Source organism: Cucumis sativus, chromosome 4, assembly GCF_000004075.3.
Source record: "Cucumis sativus cultivar 9930 chromosome 4, Cucumber_9930_V3, whole genome shotgun sequence".
NCBI classification, from domain to species: Eukaryota; Viridiplantae; Streptophyta; class Magnoliopsida; order Cucurbitales; family Cucurbitaceae; genus Cucumis; species Cucumis sativus.
Genome location: NC_026658.2, coordinates 5,932,042 through 5,950,292, shown reverse-complemented (window position 1 = coordinate 5,950,292; position 18,251 = coordinate 5,932,042). Strand labels below are relative to the sequence as shown.

The window sequence follows — 18,251 nt, the reverse complement described above, 5'->3', positions numbered from 1 at the left end:
GCAATTTAAGAAAAGTTCATTGACGTTGATTATTTTTTTAGAATTTCATATTTAGTGTAACGACCTAACTTTTTATGTTAAACTGAGCTCATTCCTACTAAATTAAATAAAGGTTTTATAAAAGAAAATAAATAAATAAAAGAAGATATTAAACATTGGGCTGTAATTAATACTCATCAAAACTAAACAAAAAAAAAAATACTTCAATTAAAAACAAGGAAGAATATTCGAGATCAAACTTTAGATATAGGCAAACGGCGGAGAGACTACAAGATAAAGGCGAAGACCAAGAGGGAGATGAACGGCAAAAAGCCTGGCTGAAGGAGAGGCTCTGCAAGGTGGAGAGAGGAGGCGAGCGACGAAGATCTTGTTGAAGGAGAACATGCGAATGACAAAGAGGTTGAAGGAAAGGCACGTGCAAAGTGAACCAAAATGAAGAGGAAGACGACAAGCGAAGTGAAGTGAAACATGCGAATGACGAAGAGGTTTAAGTTTTTTTTATTATTATTATTATGTACAACCGGGTCGGGTTGTGTCAACCGGGTCGGGTTGGGTCAACCGGGTCGGGTTGGGTCAACCCAACCCCTCATCAGTCCAACTCGACAACTCGACCCAAAATTTTATTTTTTTTAAACATAAAATCTAACCCAACCCAACCCTTACAGTTTGGGATGGGTAAGTCGGGTTGGTCGGGTTACCAATTTTTTTGAACACCTCTATAAAAGAATAGTCAAATCTAAACGATTGTTTTCCAAATATATTACATGTGGTGGATGTCAATTAATCACAGATCATTTTTTATATTTTTCATTGTGGACTGTGGGCTTTTTTCGTTTTTGAAATTGTTATATAGAGTGGGAATATTTTAGCGCTTTATTATATTTTTTAAAAGACCCCTAATTTTAATAGTTAATTTTCATAAATATAATAAACAGCCAAAATATTTACGATCCGTGTAACAAAATGAAAAAGTTCATTAAGCTGGTCATTTTTTAAAAATATTTCAAATTTGCCTTTCTTTTTCATTGTCTTTCTTCTTCTCTCTTCAACGATATTTTTTTTTCTCTCCATCGTTTTTCTTCTCTTCTTCGGCCATTTTTCTTTCTTCTTCGGCCATTTTTCTTTCTTCTTCTACCATTTTTTTTCAAAATGTTATTTGGTTCAAGTTTGTGTACCAAATATAAAATATCTATTGTTTTTTTTTCTTTTTCAAACGGTTGGTGGTTCAAGTTCGTCTACCAAATATAAATGATCTTGGAAAATTATAAAATGGTATATTGTTTTTTAGTAAAGTTTGGGGCAATAGGTTTTTTATTTTTATTTTCCTTTTTTTGTTTGACATAAAACTATATATGTATGGGTTATTCCTCTTTCACTCAAAGCAATAGTTGCAGCCTATCTCCCACCTATATCATTTCTTTTTCAATCTCTACATTTGAAAGGCAAGAAAGGGATATATCTTAATTGAACCATTAAAAAAAGGATAATTAGGTCTCCATATTTAAATTTCATATATAGGGGCATTTTAATACACACACACATTATGGAAAATTGGTTTGGGTTTGATAACATTAATCAGAATTATGATTTAGAATTCTAATTAATGTTAATTAATAGATTACTTTTTTAAGTTCAATTAATATGTGACTTGAAAGGTAATATAATTAGCTAGCTTCCCTTCTCCATTCAAAATCAACCTATGATAATGATATTATAAATACAAGGCCAAGCAAATTACATTGGCTTTTATATATATATATATATATATGTATGTATGTATGTATGTATAATTTTAATTCGATATTGAGAAGATGCATCAAATACAATAATTTAAAAATGTAACTAAGAAAATGATATAACTATACATGAATGCAAAACCTCTAAGCTAAGACAAAGACAGCACATAACTCAATGGGAGAATAATTTCATTCCTTCTTTCAAACTCCTTCCAAATTCCAAAAAGATTAGTTTTGATAAATATATATATACACACGTTGTATTTATGTACATACGTAAATACGCTCTACGTATATATTAGTCTATGATTTTCGATTCTAAAGATAAGTTTTAAAAATTCAAAAAATAAAATAAAAGTAAAACGTTAAGGAACAAATTAACTTATTAAATAACAATAACAATAAGAAGAAGAAGAAGAAGGCAGAAAGAATAAGCTTTTAAAAAAGCATGCAGTGTTCTATATTATATATGGAGGAGTTGAAGAGGCATAAAACAAGTAGGGCAGTTTGACAGAAACATGGGTCAAACAGTCAAAAAGGGTACGCTGACAGAGATGGAAGGACGTTCGATTTTCTTATTTTCGCTGTTATTTCTTTATTACTAATTTGTTAAGACGGACATGAATAAACCGATATCACATCTGAATAACATGGATTCTAAAGACATAAAAATAAGATTAGAAACGTGGACCTTCCACTTTTTCGGTAGCTCAGTCATAAAAACTCTAAAGTTAGGACTCTATAGCTTGGAGTAATTTTATATGTGCTAGTTAACCTTCTTGAAAATTTTCCTATAATTAATGCATGTTTTGGGCTCACTCACTCTTTTAAGACGAGCAAAGTTCACGTGTCATATCACTGAAGAGGTAGGAGAATGTCATAATTAAGCAGGGGCGTTATATTAGTATTAAATTAGTGTTTTAATCCAATTTAAATAGTTAAAATAATGATAAAAACATGATAAATATGATATTTTACCAAAATAATAATAATTATTATTATAACTTTTTATTTGTTTAAAAGCCAATATAAAAAGATTGAGTATTAAACATGGCAACCTAAAGAAAGTTGATCACATCAATAAAGAAATGAGGAGCCCCCAAAGAAGTAAAACCCATTTGCATAGGAATTGTGATATATCCAAACCTTTGCACTCAAAGAATATGCCTTGGAATCTCTTGTACAAGTTTTTCTCCCTTTTTCTTCTATAAATAAAAGAGAATGTTGTGAATGAATGGTCCATTGACTGATTTCTATTACTTCATCTTTCAACTTTTAACACATCTATAATATATAATATATAAGAACGAACAATAAAAAAAAAAAAAAAACCTTTTTTAGACATATTTATTCCTCAATATTTTAATTATTTATATTTATTTTTTTCTAATTTAAAATAAATAAATGAGAATTTTTAAAAATAACAAAATAAATTAAAATATTTACCTGACAAAATTTTGGATTCTATCATAATATTTCTTTAAAATTAAATGTGCAATTGTATTAATACAAAATGCACGTATATATATATAAATAAATGTTACATTTGATAAGTTTTTGTACTTACTTTTAATAATTATTTTCACTCGTTTAACCAATAATTGAAAGTTTAGAATCATATTAAAATCTTTTATTAATCACAAGATAAATACTTAGACTCAATTTTTAAAACATACACAAATCTAAAAGTTCAAATACCAAATTTGTAAGCTAACCTCAATTAAACATTTTTTTTAACTATGGGAGATGAAAAACACAAATTTAGTTTAAACTTATATTCGTCTCTTAAATTATATAACTTCTGTTAATTAATTGACATACAATTTTTTTTTAAATCGTTCCATTCATGCAATTGTTGTACTCACCTTTAAACGACAACTTCGTCAATGGCAAGTGGTAACTATTTTCCATAGTATTTTATTTCAACAATTGATTAAATTGAATAAACTTTTTGAAATACTAATACTATTAACCTAATTCTTAAAGCCATATAAATAAAGAAAAAGAATATAAGAATGTAGTTTATTTTTGGGTCACATGGGGAAAATGGTCATGATTGGAATAGTATGTATGTGTGTGTATTTGAAAACACATTAGAATACTAATTCATGAGTTGGGTTTGGTGAACCCGAGTGATTAACCTAAATTATTATTGTTTTGAGGAGGCCCAAAATAATAAATAAAATTGAATCCATAGAGAGGTTAACTTTTAGTTGGAGATTGGGTTATGTTTGGGTGACGCGCTCCTTTTTGCCAACTTCCACGTGTCATGGTTTAGGTGGCACCTAATTAATACCTAATTTAATCCAATTCTCAAATTTATTTTTACATTTTTTTGTTATTACTCAATTAAAGTTTGATTTATTTTTATCTTAAAGTTATGTATTTCATTAATATAAGATAGAGTTTAAGAGACTCATACACCGTTGGATCGTTCATCGTTTAAATAATGGACTTTGAAAAGAAAGCTCATGAAACACATCATATATTGTTTTTTATTTGTTCATTCACCTATTTTACTTTCGACTATACTTATTTCTTTGTTATTTGCATTTACTAGTTATTTGAGAAACTAAACTAAAATTTGATAATTAAAAAAGAAATACTTTCGAGAAGTTGTGTTTTTTATTTTTGAATTTAACTAAGAATTCAACCATTATTGTATTTAACTAAACTTTTGTGTTTTGTTTCAATCTATGATACCTACGGGTGAAACTAGACATTTGTTGATCATGCGATGTATATAATCGAAAGATGTTAAAATTATATTTTTCAATAGATGGGGGAGAATAAACAATCAAAAAAGGTTATGGAATTAGATAGAATTAAAATAAGTATATGCATGTATAATTGAATTTTAAAATTATATATGGTAAGCATAAAAAACATACTTATTAAATTAATAATAAACTTAGGTTCGTTCGAGTTATTTCGCTCAATCCATAACGATCTAATTAGACTCATGAAATCTTTATTTATTTGAATTATGTTGGAATATACCGTATGTGTGATCATTGGATAAAAGTTGCATTCTTTAAATTTCATAAGTTGCGTTCTTTCGTCGAGGATGCATATTTTCAACAAATAACTTAATTGAAGAAAGAGCACGACTAATCATTTGGTCATGAATTAGTCTATAACTATGGTAAAATGTTTTCCATAAGCATTTTTTATCCTTCAAACATTGTATCCATTTCAAAATTTGTTGAAATTCAGTATACTGACAAAGTATTATTCGTTGATCTTGTAGACATGGTGCTTGCATCCACAGGACATGTAATCAGTTCTATATTTGGAAGACCGATATTCTATATACTTGGCACTCATATGAGTAGAGATGTGAATTTCCTAGTCTCATATAATTTTTTAATAAGAATTTTATGGTTTTACGTGTTATGATTCATATAATAAACTCAACCTAATCTAGATGAGTTGTGTTGGGTTGATCGAATTTTTCTAGTTATCTTGTTTTTTTTTTAACATCCCCACACTCGGGCTTAGTTTCTTTTTTAATGTCGTTTCGTAGCTAAAGTAATAAAAGAAATAGTAGTAATTGAGAAATATGAGTCTAGGGACTATTTAAGCCATTTTTTCAAAATTTGTGGACTAAAATAACTAATTTTAAATTTAGGGACCAATTAGAAAAAAAATATATGTATTAGAAAATAAAAAGAAAATATGTTAGATGCGACCATATGTATATATAATTTTGTATTAAATATTTATTTTCATAATCCAATCAAAACAATTTTAACCGATTTTTCTAAATAAAAAATGATCAACTTATCATGTTGCTTTTAACCTCACAAAATAAAAGGAAAAAAAAACTTGTTTCACTACTACGACTAAAAAGGTCAAAGTTATTTTGATTCGATAACAATGGTACGATCTCCATCCCAATAGATCATAAATTGATCTCCTAGTTATTGTATTAAAAAACACAAAAATAGCTAACAAGAGATTCATTCAAAAAGGAAACAAATTATATCTTCATCTTTTTAGAGAAAAATAAACAAAGTATATAAAACAAAAAAAAAGTGAAGAAACAACAATTACAATAAATATATGATATAGATAGTATATAAATATTTGTAGATGGTAGGAGAGACAAATAATGTAGAAATACATTAGGTAAAACATGTTTAATATACAAACTAATAACACGTACGATTAAAAGTTTGTGGTTTGAATTTTTAAACCTCTATTTTACTGAAAAAAAAATTAGAAAGACTCAAAATAATATGAAAATAGGACATTTATAATCGATTAAAAGATAATTAATAATTAAAATTGTTTAATGAATGAGATATTAATTATGAATAAAGGTCGATGATGTGGTCTCTATATATATAAGAAGTCTCGTATTTATTTTACAATATTATAAGATGTCTTGAAATCTTAAGATTGATGCCTCTACAGATGACATTTTGAAAGGTATAAATGTCCCGTGAAAACATGGATTTTACAAACTTCCATGTCAAGGATATCACTTTATTTTGTATTAGTCGTACAACAATTGTTAAGATACTATATATTAGTACAAGTTGATTAAACACGAATATGATATACAAACTTATTTTGTTTCCAACGATCTTTATTTTGTTTTCGAGTAGAAATCCTTTGAACAAATACAATTATCAAAGCATCATACTGAACAAAATATAGCTATCATAAAATATTATATATTTATAACTGAATTGCCTACGATAAGAAACAAACGATCTTAAAGAGTCATTTAGAATAAAGAAGTTGAGGTAGGAATAAGATTGCGCAGAATTAAAGATACTTGAAAATAGTAAATCTCAAAATAAGATCGATAGAAATTAAGAAAGTCTATGTTTGAATATGCATGAAAATGTTCATAAGAATGCGTTAATAAATTACTTTCATTGATAAAGAAAACTCTATAAAATTTCAATACATTAATTAATAAACAATACATGAAATTCAAAATTGTGAGAAAGTTAACTATTTAACAATTAAATTACAAGTTTTTGTAAAATGAATAATTTGAGAGGATAAATTTGATGAATGTATATAATTATGATGTACTAATCAATAAAATAATTAGTAAATCTAATTGAATCGATGATAAACTAATTCTAATTGTTAAAATAAATTATAATCATTAACTAACTACAAATATAATTAAGTAATTAATTGATAGCTTTATTGCATATATATATATATACTAATTTATTAAATTAAAACAAAAAGTTAAGTATATATTATTAAATTGTTTCAAACTATATATGTGGGTATATATGTATGTGTATGTATACTAAATTAAAATAGTTAAATGCTTATATATGTAAGTTTATAAATAACAAATATAATTTTCATGGAAATAATTAATCTTAATAATATGGAAAATAAAAGAACAAACAAAAATGTATTAAAGGAGAAAAGAGTGATAAAAAAAAAAAAACTCAATAATTTTGGATGTATATAGTTCATGGATATGCAATGATCGATTTAAGAAGGGACAGAGGACACGTGTTCCCCACATTCTCGGTTTTTGCATTTTAATATTAATTTTGAAGTTTAAAAATATAATATATATTAAATAATGCTTTTTTAATCATAAAATTGATTTCTGGTGTAGTGGTTATGCCTCTTTATATCTTTCACTTTCCATCTCTTGCGATTATTTCTACGGATTAGTCTTTATTTCAAATATAATTAATTTTCTTCGCTAAATTATAGTTTTATTTCTCTAAATTTCAATCGAATAAAATTTGATTTCCTAAAAAGAAGATGATTTGATTTCCTAAAACGAAAATAATTTTTTAAATGAGGAAAAAAAACTTATCTAAAATAAAACTCAATCTTAGTTCCTAGCACTCACTTGTTATCTAATAAACTTTCACTCTCTTGACAATATTCGATGAAGAATGTATTATTTTTTATTTTTTTATGCAATTTTTAAAATTCACATATTTACATTACTGATGTATATATTTATTTTATTTTATTTTAGAATTAAATAATACAAGCTAAATTTTTTTTCCGTTCATCGTTAGAATAAACTTATCATAGATCGATTTTAAAACATGAAAACTCGTAGAGGACAATTGTAATACGTATTAAATTAATTAATTTGTAAAGATAATTAATATATTTTTAGTGTATTTGTTATATAGTGTTCCTATATGAAATTTTTGGATCCGCCACTATAACAATGAGAATATGAGTTTATTTCCATGCCAACCGCTAAACTATAAAGGTTGTACCAAATAAGGGTATATTTAACTCATACTCATTCTTATTCACATCTCAATTTCCTCCATCTAGACTAACACTAATAGTTAAACTAATAAAACAAATGCAATTAATCAAGTATAATGGATTTTTATAGGGTAAAAATAATATCTTTTTCTTTTTTTTATTACTTTTAGAAAACCCAAAAAGTATTATTTATATATTTTTTAAAAAATATTTGACATTTTCAAAATATAGCAAAAAAAAAAAAAGCTGAAATATTTACAAAAAAAAAAAAAAATTACTTCTTTGTTTAAAGTCGAATCAAATATTAAGCTAGGTTTGTTTGTTTATGTTACTAAAAAGCTTTTAAAATTTTAAAAGAGTCAAACGAGTTGTAAATATTTTTTATTTTGTATTTAACGAATCTCTAAATTTAGATTTAAAAATTTTAAGTTTTTGTATAAAATAGATATACGATATATTATATTCAATATGCAATAATTTTCAATTTCCATAAGGAAGAGAAAAAAATGAATGAAATTTATTAAATAGTTTTTGGAAGAGAAAAAGAATGAAAGGAATTTACATATTTAGTGTGAGCGGCGGGGGGGAAAGGGAAAGGGAAGAGACTAAAGTTGTAATTTACTAATTAATTAAATAATTTAAGAAGAAAGAAAAGAGGAAACGCACGGACCCAGCAATTTAACGGTTAAAGAAAAGGGAAAAAAGTTTGGGAAAAAAAGAAAAAAAAGAGAGAGAGGAAAGAAAGTGTTCGTTATAATGTATGCACAGAAATTAGAGGAGAGCGAGCGATAAAAAGAAAAAGACATTGATCATCTTCCTCTCTCTCTCTCTCTCTCTCTTTCTTCTTTCTCTCTCCCGGAAAAATTAAAAAAAAAAAAAAAACCCAAAAAAATTCAATCTTGGCTCCGGTCAGTTCCCTTTCCGTTCCCTTTCGTACTTGAAATTATCATTCTGATTTTGCTTTTCCACAACACCTTCTATTTCTTGCCTTGATTCTTTCTAATTTTTAGCTTTAGGGTTCTTTCCTTTCGCTAATGTGTAATGGGTTTTTTTTTTTCTTTTTTTTTTTTGTGGATTTTCAATTTTGATTACGACCCCCTTTTTTTTGCCTCCGATTCTGGTAATGAAATTCGGTGTTTTCTATGGTTTTTTTTTCAGGCATCGCCGATTAAATTGTTTTGGCTATTTTCTCTCGGCTCTAATTGTTCTGTCTTTGAAGTTTAGACGTGTTTGATCACAAAATTTGTTCATGACTCCAAGGTACTTGATTTTGGTTTTACAGCGTTTTTTCTTTTCTTCTTTTTCTCCAGATTTTCTTGGAAATTGGGTTTTTTTTTTTTCCTTCCTGGATTGGTGGGAACGTTGAATATTAGCGAAGAAATCCGTAGAATTTTGCGATCTATTTTCTTTTGGGTTTTGTCTTTTATATTTATATATTTTTTTCTAAAATACGATACGGTTATGATTATGAACTGAGGAAGTATTGGGAATTTTTTTAGAAGAAAAAAGTTGTGAGTTTTATTAGCAGTATGTTAATCGTCATAATACTGCTAGGATGTTGGTTTAGCAGTATATAGATTGAACACGTTGATGGGTTCTTCTTACCGGCCTTGACAACTTGAAGCTAGATTATTATAAATCAAATGGGTTGTGGGTTCTTGTGGTGGTATTGTTATCATTTGAGGTGTATCTGCTATGATTCTCTGTATCTTTTGTGCTTTTGATTGCTTAGAAATTTCCCATATATGGTGGTTTGTATTCGCATGGATGATTGGAATCTGGATATTAGCGCTGGGGTTGGAATGACAATATACAACATTTTCTATATGAAAGAAGCAGGTTAATAGAAGAAAGCTCAGATTTACTGAACAAAATACCTTCACCAAAGTAAAGTTCTGCTTAGATTTTCTTTTTGTTTTTTTTTTATAAAAGGTTATTACCTTTTATTTTTATTTCTGATACTTCTTTTTTGAATCATGATCACTGACACACTATTCTGTGTTGTGACTTTTCCTTAAGAGATCATTGAATGCTTGGCTGTAGAGGGGGAACATCTATGCTATCAGATTATCTGCAGGAGTTTGAATAGGTGGACTAAGTTTATGTTTATGCCTAGTTTATTACCATAGTATTTAAACTCAGATTATTTCTGAAGATTTTATATAGCGGGGCCTTGGGGGCTATTCAGTAGACGTTGATTCAACATGTTTGAATGGATGGGTACATCTTTCAAATATGGTTTTCTGATTCAATATCTAATTTTAGGCTTTGAGGCTGTTGTTAGAAAAGATGTTTTCCCCCTTCTTTTTACTGTCATTTGTTATTGGTCTGAAACTCTGCAAAGGGGGTGAGTTTACTATTGGAAAAGTGGACTCTCGATTTCTGCACCTGGGAGCTGTAAGGGAATTATTCATTCTCTGTCAGGATAAGTTAGGATAATTTGAATAAACATAAACAATTTGAAACCTACCTACTCCATATCAGTATATTTTTTCTACCATCTTGTTCACTCCTACAGACTAAAAAGTTAATGTAGGTTAGTCTTGTAATCTTTTTCTGTGTTCTGCTTGTATATTCCATTAGTCTAAATCGATATATGTATATATAAGTTCATTTCTATTTTTGTTGTTATTATTGTTATTCGTTTTGGTTTACTAGACATGCAAGCATCCTTCAATTCTTTATTTTCGACAACATTCTTTATGGTGGAGCCATCTTCTACATATTTTTTTTTCAAATAATAGATTTGCTTTCCCAGTTATCCCTTGATTTCTGCCTCTGTTTGATATGTCTCCCTCCACCACCTTGCCCTTTTTATTATTTTTTTCCCGTTTATGAACTAAAAACTTCTACAACAAACATTTTTACTGAACTTTAAGATTTTATTCCCGGTTTATGGGCATTAATATTAGTTCTTAAAATGATCGTTCCCCAAATATTTCTAAATACCAAGGATGTTATACAAGTCTTAGTTTTTTTTATTTTAGACTTTGTTTACTATCTGTATTCTTTAGGTTTGTTTGGAAATTTTAAGATATTATATTTCTTTTAACAATCTTTTCATCTTTTGGAAAACCATATGTTCATTGGTCTAGTCATCTTTTAGTTTGTCTGATTATGAAATATTTGTCTTCTACATTGGGAATGCCTATCTGGGATTTGTAATATTCTTTTAACTTTGTAGACTTCAAAAGTTGTAGGGTTAGACAACATATGTCTGGTCTTCATAATTTGTCGTTTGTGAGTGTTAGAAAAATTTGATTGATTGAAATCAGGTAGATTTTTGGTTCTTACAATATTTCTTGGACTGATTTTAGTAGTTGTGAAGTCTTGAGTCCGTGAACTGTAATTTTCCTTTGAAGTGGCACTAGTTGTTTGGATGTTAAAGTCATATTAAAGATGTGCATTCTTCATGTTTGCAGCGTCGTTTCCCCCCTCCCCTTTCCATTTCTAAATAGACAATAGTTTGAGATAGTATTAGGTATGGTTTCTTTTTCCCTACTATTAATTTTCTTTTGAACAATAGGGGAGAGGTTTTCTTTTTTAAAAAATTCCTTTGATTGAAGTGAAGATATGTGCTTTAATAATTGGTATTAAGTTGTCCGGTTTCCACACAATGAATTTTTTTTTTCTTTTTGATCAATATCTGCTTTATCATTTCTTCCACTGCAAGGTTTTCTTTAATATTACTCTTTTTGGTTCTTGAGCAGATAGACGTCCTATATCATTAAATTTTATTATCAACATGAGGCAGAGAATGCCACGCACTAGTCAGATGGTTGATTTAGAAATGGACCGACAAGGTCAGAATTATCTTCATGCTGAGCCCTCCGTCATTCTGCCAGGCACATCTAACTTCCCTCAGCATGGCATGCAGTCTATGGTTACAGCTTCAGGGAATGCACCGAATCCTGAGACGCATTATCTTCCTGATCCTTATGATGTTTCAATGTTACATGGTTTAAATCAGTACGGCAGTGTTCAACATCATCATAGTTTAGGTTTAAGTACTGCAGCTCCTGGAAATTATTATTACTCTTATATTACTCCGCCATCAAGTAATGGGTTATTACCTGCACCTCTAAATCATAATGTGACCGATCAGTTGCCATCTTCCAGCAATTATGGCATTCAGACTTCTTCTAATGGCTATGGTAGGAATACATATTTTGTGGATGAAATTAGTGATCCACGCAAGAGAAAAATTACAGAAGGGATTCCTGGGAATGTTCAACACTTGAATGGTCTGGCCAGCACTAGTTCTTCAATGCATTTGTCGAATTCAAGGCTTCCTGATGAGGTTGCTATGGTGGGAGCATCATCTTTCCCCCCGCCTCAGAGTAGATGGAGTGGACCTCGGAATAGTGCTAGAGCAGGATCAAGTGGAACTAGGCGTGACTCTATTCTACCACCTGACCACAATCATTCAACTATTGGAAATAATAGGGGTCAACACCTTCAGCCCACAAATTCCTCTTTCTGGTTGGACCAACACTTGCAGGCTAATTGTGGTAATGGAAGTGCTTCATCTTGGAATCAGACCTCTACTGCACCTTTCATGCACGGTATCTTTACCTATATTTATACTTGTTTCAAATTAGGATAGGATTGTCTTCGTTAATCTTAGTCATGTGCTGTTGTACAAGATGTTCGGTCTCCTTTTTTTGTGGCCATAAGTAGAATATGTAATTAGAAGGTATCTGAAAGTCAATTACTTACTTTATTGTTAGTTTTTCCAATAGTTAAAGGATAAGACTTTGGTTTAGAAGGTCACTAATGGTTTTTCTTAACAGCATTTTGAAACAATACTCAAAAGTGAACTATCCAAACAGTTTTTCAATAGTTGAAAGATAAGATTTTGTTTTAGAAGATCGCAAATGGTTTCTCTTAACGATCATGGATTGACCTAGTAATAAAAAAGGAGGCATAGTCTCAATAACTATCTAAGAGGTCGTGGGTTCAATCCATGGTGGTCACCTACCTAGGAATTAATATCTCATGAGTTTCCTTGACACTCAAATGTTGTAGGGTCAGACGGGTTGTCCCATGAGATTAGTTGAGATGCACGGTAGCTGATCTAGACAGTTAAGGATATATATATATATATATAAAACTAATGGTTTCTCTTAATTTCATTTCCAAACTACACCTCAACCTCTAATGGTTATGAACTTTAGAGATCGTGTATCAGAAAGTTTATGCGATGGCTTTTGATTGTGCAAATAATTGGTGACTCACCAGGTGTATATGTTTATGTACACATAATACATTACTGAGGTGTAAAGTTCTCTTACGTAAGCCAGCTGTTTTAATATCCTGTAGGAACTAATACAAATGGAGGTTTGTTGGAAACAATGAATTTGGGTGTGCATAGATATCATGAAACGGCCGGGAACAGGAATTCTAGAAATATCCAACATCCTTCTGTTAACCATGGCCACCACATTCACAACCACCCGTCTGCAGTTGTGCAAAGAATTAGAGGTCATAATTTCCAGTTCTACCCCCAAGTGACAGCAGCTTCATATGGATTTCCTTTGAATTCTTCATATGGAACCATGAATCCTCATAGTCTGGAGATAGGGCGTAGGCAACCAGGAGCAGTTGCACCTACTGGTCATGGACTGCACCGGATTCCACGAGCAAGTGTTGCTGCTGACACTACAACTAGACATCATAGCATTCCTCAGTTGAGATTCTTGCAGGCTGATGTAATACTTCTTTCCCTTATATACCACTTCTTTCTTCTCAGGTTTTATCCCATTGTGGCATTGTTTATAGTTTTACACCATCAACGTTCATGCCTTTCTTTAGTTAGAAGTAGCTTACGAATGAGCAAACTGGTATTTGCAGGAGGTTGCATTACTGGAAATTCCAGATTTATACGAAGTGGGGAATTTAGTTGACCATCACAGGGACATGCGATTGGATATAGAGGATATGTCTTACGAGGTACGTTATTAATTATAATTCTGAAGATGTACTGAACGCACTGATACTCCATACTTTAGCCAGAATTTTAGATTTTTAAATTATTATTTTTGTACATGTAGACATTAAAGTTACTTGAGTGAAAAGTAGTAAATTTTGCATTAAAATAATTGAACCTCTTTCTTCTAGCTCAAAATTCTTGTTTTATGACATTACATAACTAGGCATATGTAGTTATACTTGTAACTAAGCGAGACTTATTATTATTCAAAGGTACAATTTTTATTTTGGTCTTTGAACTATTGTACGTACATATTTGCTTTGTTTTCCAAATTTCGATTGAAGTATGAGCACACGCAATGGAGCCATAGTCAAGTAAAATCCAGTCCACGAAATAATTTGATCTATGTACACCATCGTTGTGGTAGCTCAATTGGTTACATATATAGCCTACCAAGAAGTTTGAGATTCAAATCTCTCTCTCAAATACTGTGTTGAACTCAGACTATTTGTTTTGTGTCTTTCAACTTTAAATTATTTGGTTTGTTATAGTCTTCACTCCTCAAACTTCACATAAATAGCTATTTCTTTTGTACCCTTCATTTTCATTAATCGCTATTGATAGATATCCTTGTGAAGGACCAATATAGTTTACCTTCCAACAAACCCAAAGGTCGCAGACTTAAATATAATGTTTTGAAGTTCAAGGGTTAAAGCAGAAAACCAAAACTTCAAAAGTCAAATTGGAATTTGAACCTTAGAAATTTTAATTCTAAGCAGCAGCAAGTATTGAAGAACAAAGAAGAAAGAAATTGCTGAACTAAATTGAAGGTTCAAATTGACAAAGGAAGATGGAAAATTGAAGAAAGATATCGCTGGGTTAAAATCAAAAGCTGATTAGCTGAAGTTGAAGAGGTAAGGAAAAGGCAAAGGATTGGAGAAGAGATATATGAAAAAGATATATTTTGGCTAAAACATGCAAATCATCATGTGGATAAGTGCATGCAGCCTAATGAATGAATGGTTTGGTAGTAGGAAGGTGAAGATGGTGATGCTTTGGCGTAGCTGCTGTCCGTCCTTGAATGACACTCAAGCAACCAGGAGGCATGTCTTACCTCTAGCTGTGGGCAAGCGCATTGAAAGCACTTGCTTTGTCTTCATACCTTAACTTTAAAATGTCATGTTACTGTGTGACTCACATTAATCTTCATGCTACTTAGCTGCTACAGTGACTTAATATGTTGATTTATTATGGTGCATGGATTTAAATCAAATACAGGGTAAATAACAGATTGCTGTGTATTGTTGGTTTTAACTTTTTACTCTATATCAAGCGTTGACATGCAAAATGACTTATGCAGGAACTTCTCGCTTTAGGGGAGCGAATCGGTAATGTCAGCACCGGATTAACAGAGGAAATCATTAAAACACAATTAAAGACAAGGAGCTATATAGCATCTACAACGGTCGTTAATCTGGAGGAGGAGGAGGAGGAGGAGGGTTCAAATTTGGATCAGGATGTCGATTACTGTATCATTTGCCAGGTAAAAGATAAAGTGCCTTGTCTTGTTTAGATCTCTGATTTTGAGTTTCATCTTGCAAGCTGGGTGGTCCTCATAAAAAATTACATTGGTTTAACAGGACCACTATCAGAACCTTGAGAAAGTTGGAACCCTCTATTGCGGACACGAATACCATGCAAGTTGCTTAAAGAAGTGGCTGCTTGTCAAGAATGTCTGTCCCATCTGCAAATCAGAAGCACTGGCGACTGATAGAAAGGAACGATGACGATCAGAGCTTTGTTTAAATGAAGAGGCTCTTGAATCTTGTTCCTTACAACTCCTCATCTATCTATCAATGCAGTTAGCTGATCTTTTGTTGACTTTTGTATATGTACTTGCATATAAATATAAATATATGACTTATAAGGTAACTGTCCAGCTCATTTATTTGTTGGCTTCCAGAATATGGATCCTGTTGTATTTATAATACATTGTACAGACTTATTTCTCTTTTATCTTTCGTGCTGTACTGACTTGGTAATTAAGGCACATTGTTCAAATTATGTACACTTGATGAATTTGGAAGATTGTGGGTCTTTGCAGGATTATGTGATTCATCATCAATAGTGTTAGATTGTTGATGGTCACATTTGTAAATGGGACAGCTTCAGATTGAAATTGCAATTGAAGTAATACAATTGTATATGCTTCCAATAGTTTCATGGAGTTTAGTTGCTTAAACTATGATTTTGGATTTGATTATGGTTTAGTTCTTAAGCCTTCTCCCACTTTTGTGTTGGTTATGGTCTTCTAAACCCTATTATTGATTTCTTGGGACGGAAAAATGTTTTTTCAAAATCCTCCGCAAGGGAAACACAAGTCCTCCAACAATGGTCCCATTTACCTTCACTCCAAAAGATGAGTATATTACTTGTGGGCTGAAAATTGCTTCTCCAATGGCTAACCATGATCTCCAACAATGGTCCTCAAAAAATGCATTTTTATTTATATATATTTTTTCTCTCAAAACTCCTTGAAAGAAAAACACATGTGCTTAGCAACTCTTCTTTCCAAGAGTGTTTTTAGATAAAAATTTGTTTGATTTGTTATAGACCAAAGTTTTATATATATATATATATATAATTTAAAATTATAATAAAAGAATTTGTCTGTTGAGATTTTGATAGAACTTCGGTAACGATCGTGGAGGATGGTGGTTGGAGGTGGTTCAGAACATTAATTGTGAAATGATAATCAGAGGTTGACGATAATGGTTGGAAGTTAATTGGCAACAATCACCAAAAATGATTGTTGGCACAGTTGGTTAATAATAGTTATGGAAAAACAATCCACGAAAGTTGATTGGTAATGGTCACCAAAAAATGGTCGACGAAAGTAAGCCGACAACAGTCATCGAAAAGCGATCAACAAAAGTCAACAGGCATTTAGGTAACGATTACGAAAAACGGTCAAATAAAGTTGACCAACAATAGTCACCAAACAACGATGAAAAAAAGTTGGTTGGCAACGATCACTAAAAAAATGATCGTCAGTAGTTGACTAGCAATTATTATAAAAAGATTGTCGATGAAGGTTGACCACCAACTGTCACTGAAAAATTCATGAAAGTTCGTGGATAACGGTCAATGAAAATTGACTGATAAGAGTCATCGAACAACGATAGACAAAAGTTAGTCAACAAAGACCATCGAAAAACAATCATCAATAGTTGGCTAGCAACTGTTATCGAAAAACAGTCAATTAAAATTGGCTAGCAACGGTCTCCAAAAATGGTTGACAAATCACAAAAGTAATTGGGCAATGATCATTAAAAAATGGTCGTCCAAAATTGGTTGACAACGATCGATAAAAGTTAACCAACAACAGTCACTAAAAAACGGTCGACAAAAGTTGGCCAACCACGACTGTGAAAAGCAATCGAAAAATGTTGGCAATTGGCAATGCTAGAAAATGATGGCTAGAGGTTGACGGTAGTACGGGTTTTGAGGCTGACTGACAACGACCATCGAAAAACGGTTGTTGAAAGTAGGTTAGCAACAATTATTGAAACATAGTAGTCAAAAGATTGTTAATATTGGATACTAAAAGTAGTTGTCAAAGGTTAGCCAACAACGATTGTAGGGAAAACAATACAAGAAAGTTGATCAGAAACGTTCGACAAAAAGTAGTTGGCATAAAAACATTCTTCAAAAGTTGATCGATAATGGTTGTTAGAGGTCGACCAATAACGGTTGTAGTAAAATAGTAACCAAAAGTTGATCATAAGAAACAACAGCCAGAAAAACAGTTACCAAAAGTTTACTGTCAGCGATTAATGGTGGTTGATCAGCAGTCGCCAGAAAACAGTCACCCAAAGTTTTACTAGTTAAAATTGTCAAAAAAGCGATCGTCAAAGGTTGACCAGAAGCAGTGGAAAAAACAATAAACAAAAATTTGCTATGGACAATTGCATAAAAAACAGTTGTTCAGGGTTCACGAGCAAGTCATTGGAGATGATAGTTGAATGTTGGTAGACAATTATCAAATGTTATTCGGTGAAAATAGTTGAAGGTGTTGACCGAAACGTTTTAAACAAATTAGGGAGATTAATTATTAAACGTACAAAAAAAATAATTTCTAAAATTTGGTTTTAATAGATTATTCTAAACCACATTATTTTATAAATTCATTTTTCCAATTCCAAAATCTACTTTAGGTGTTGCCAAACAAAACCGATGGAAACGAGAGGAGACCATTTCGAAAAGTTTCACGTCAAGAATTTTCAAAAATATTTTGAAGTGTAAAACTATCCAACAAAAACTGACCAATCGACACTTACTCATCAAATTCGAGG

The 18,251-nt window shown here is 30.8% G+C and overlaps 1 protein-coding gene across 6 annotated transcripts; it reads left to right on the top strand.

Moving 5' to 3' along the window:
- The first annotated feature begins 8,709 nt into the window (after positions 1–8,709).
- Positions 8,710–16,113, top strand: LOC101205883 (probable E3 ubiquitin-protein ligase ZFP1). 6 transcript variants are annotated; one of them, XM_031884153.1, is made up of 9 exons: positions 8,710–8,872; positions 9,123–9,224; positions 9,754–9,851; positions 9,986–10,053; positions 11,675–12,529; positions 13,287–13,675; positions 13,818–13,916; positions 15,257–15,439; positions 15,537–16,113. In XM_031884153.1, exons 5-9 carry the CDS (start codon positions 11,710–11,712, stop codon positions 15,681–15,683), a joined length of 1,638 nt encoding a protein of 545 aa, XP_031740013.1. In that variant the 5' UTR covers positions 8,710–8,872; positions 9,123–9,224; positions 9,754–9,851; positions 9,986–10,053; positions 11,675–11,709; the 3' UTR covers positions 15,684–16,113. The 6 variants fall into 6 exon arrangements, with proteins under 6 accessions (XP_031740013.1, XP_031740012.1, XP_031740014.1 ...); XM_031884152.1 differs by having other exon boundaries at positions 9,697–9,851; XM_031884154.1 differs by lacking the exon at positions 9,986–10,053.
- Positions 16,114–18,251: the final 2,138 nt, after the last annotated feature.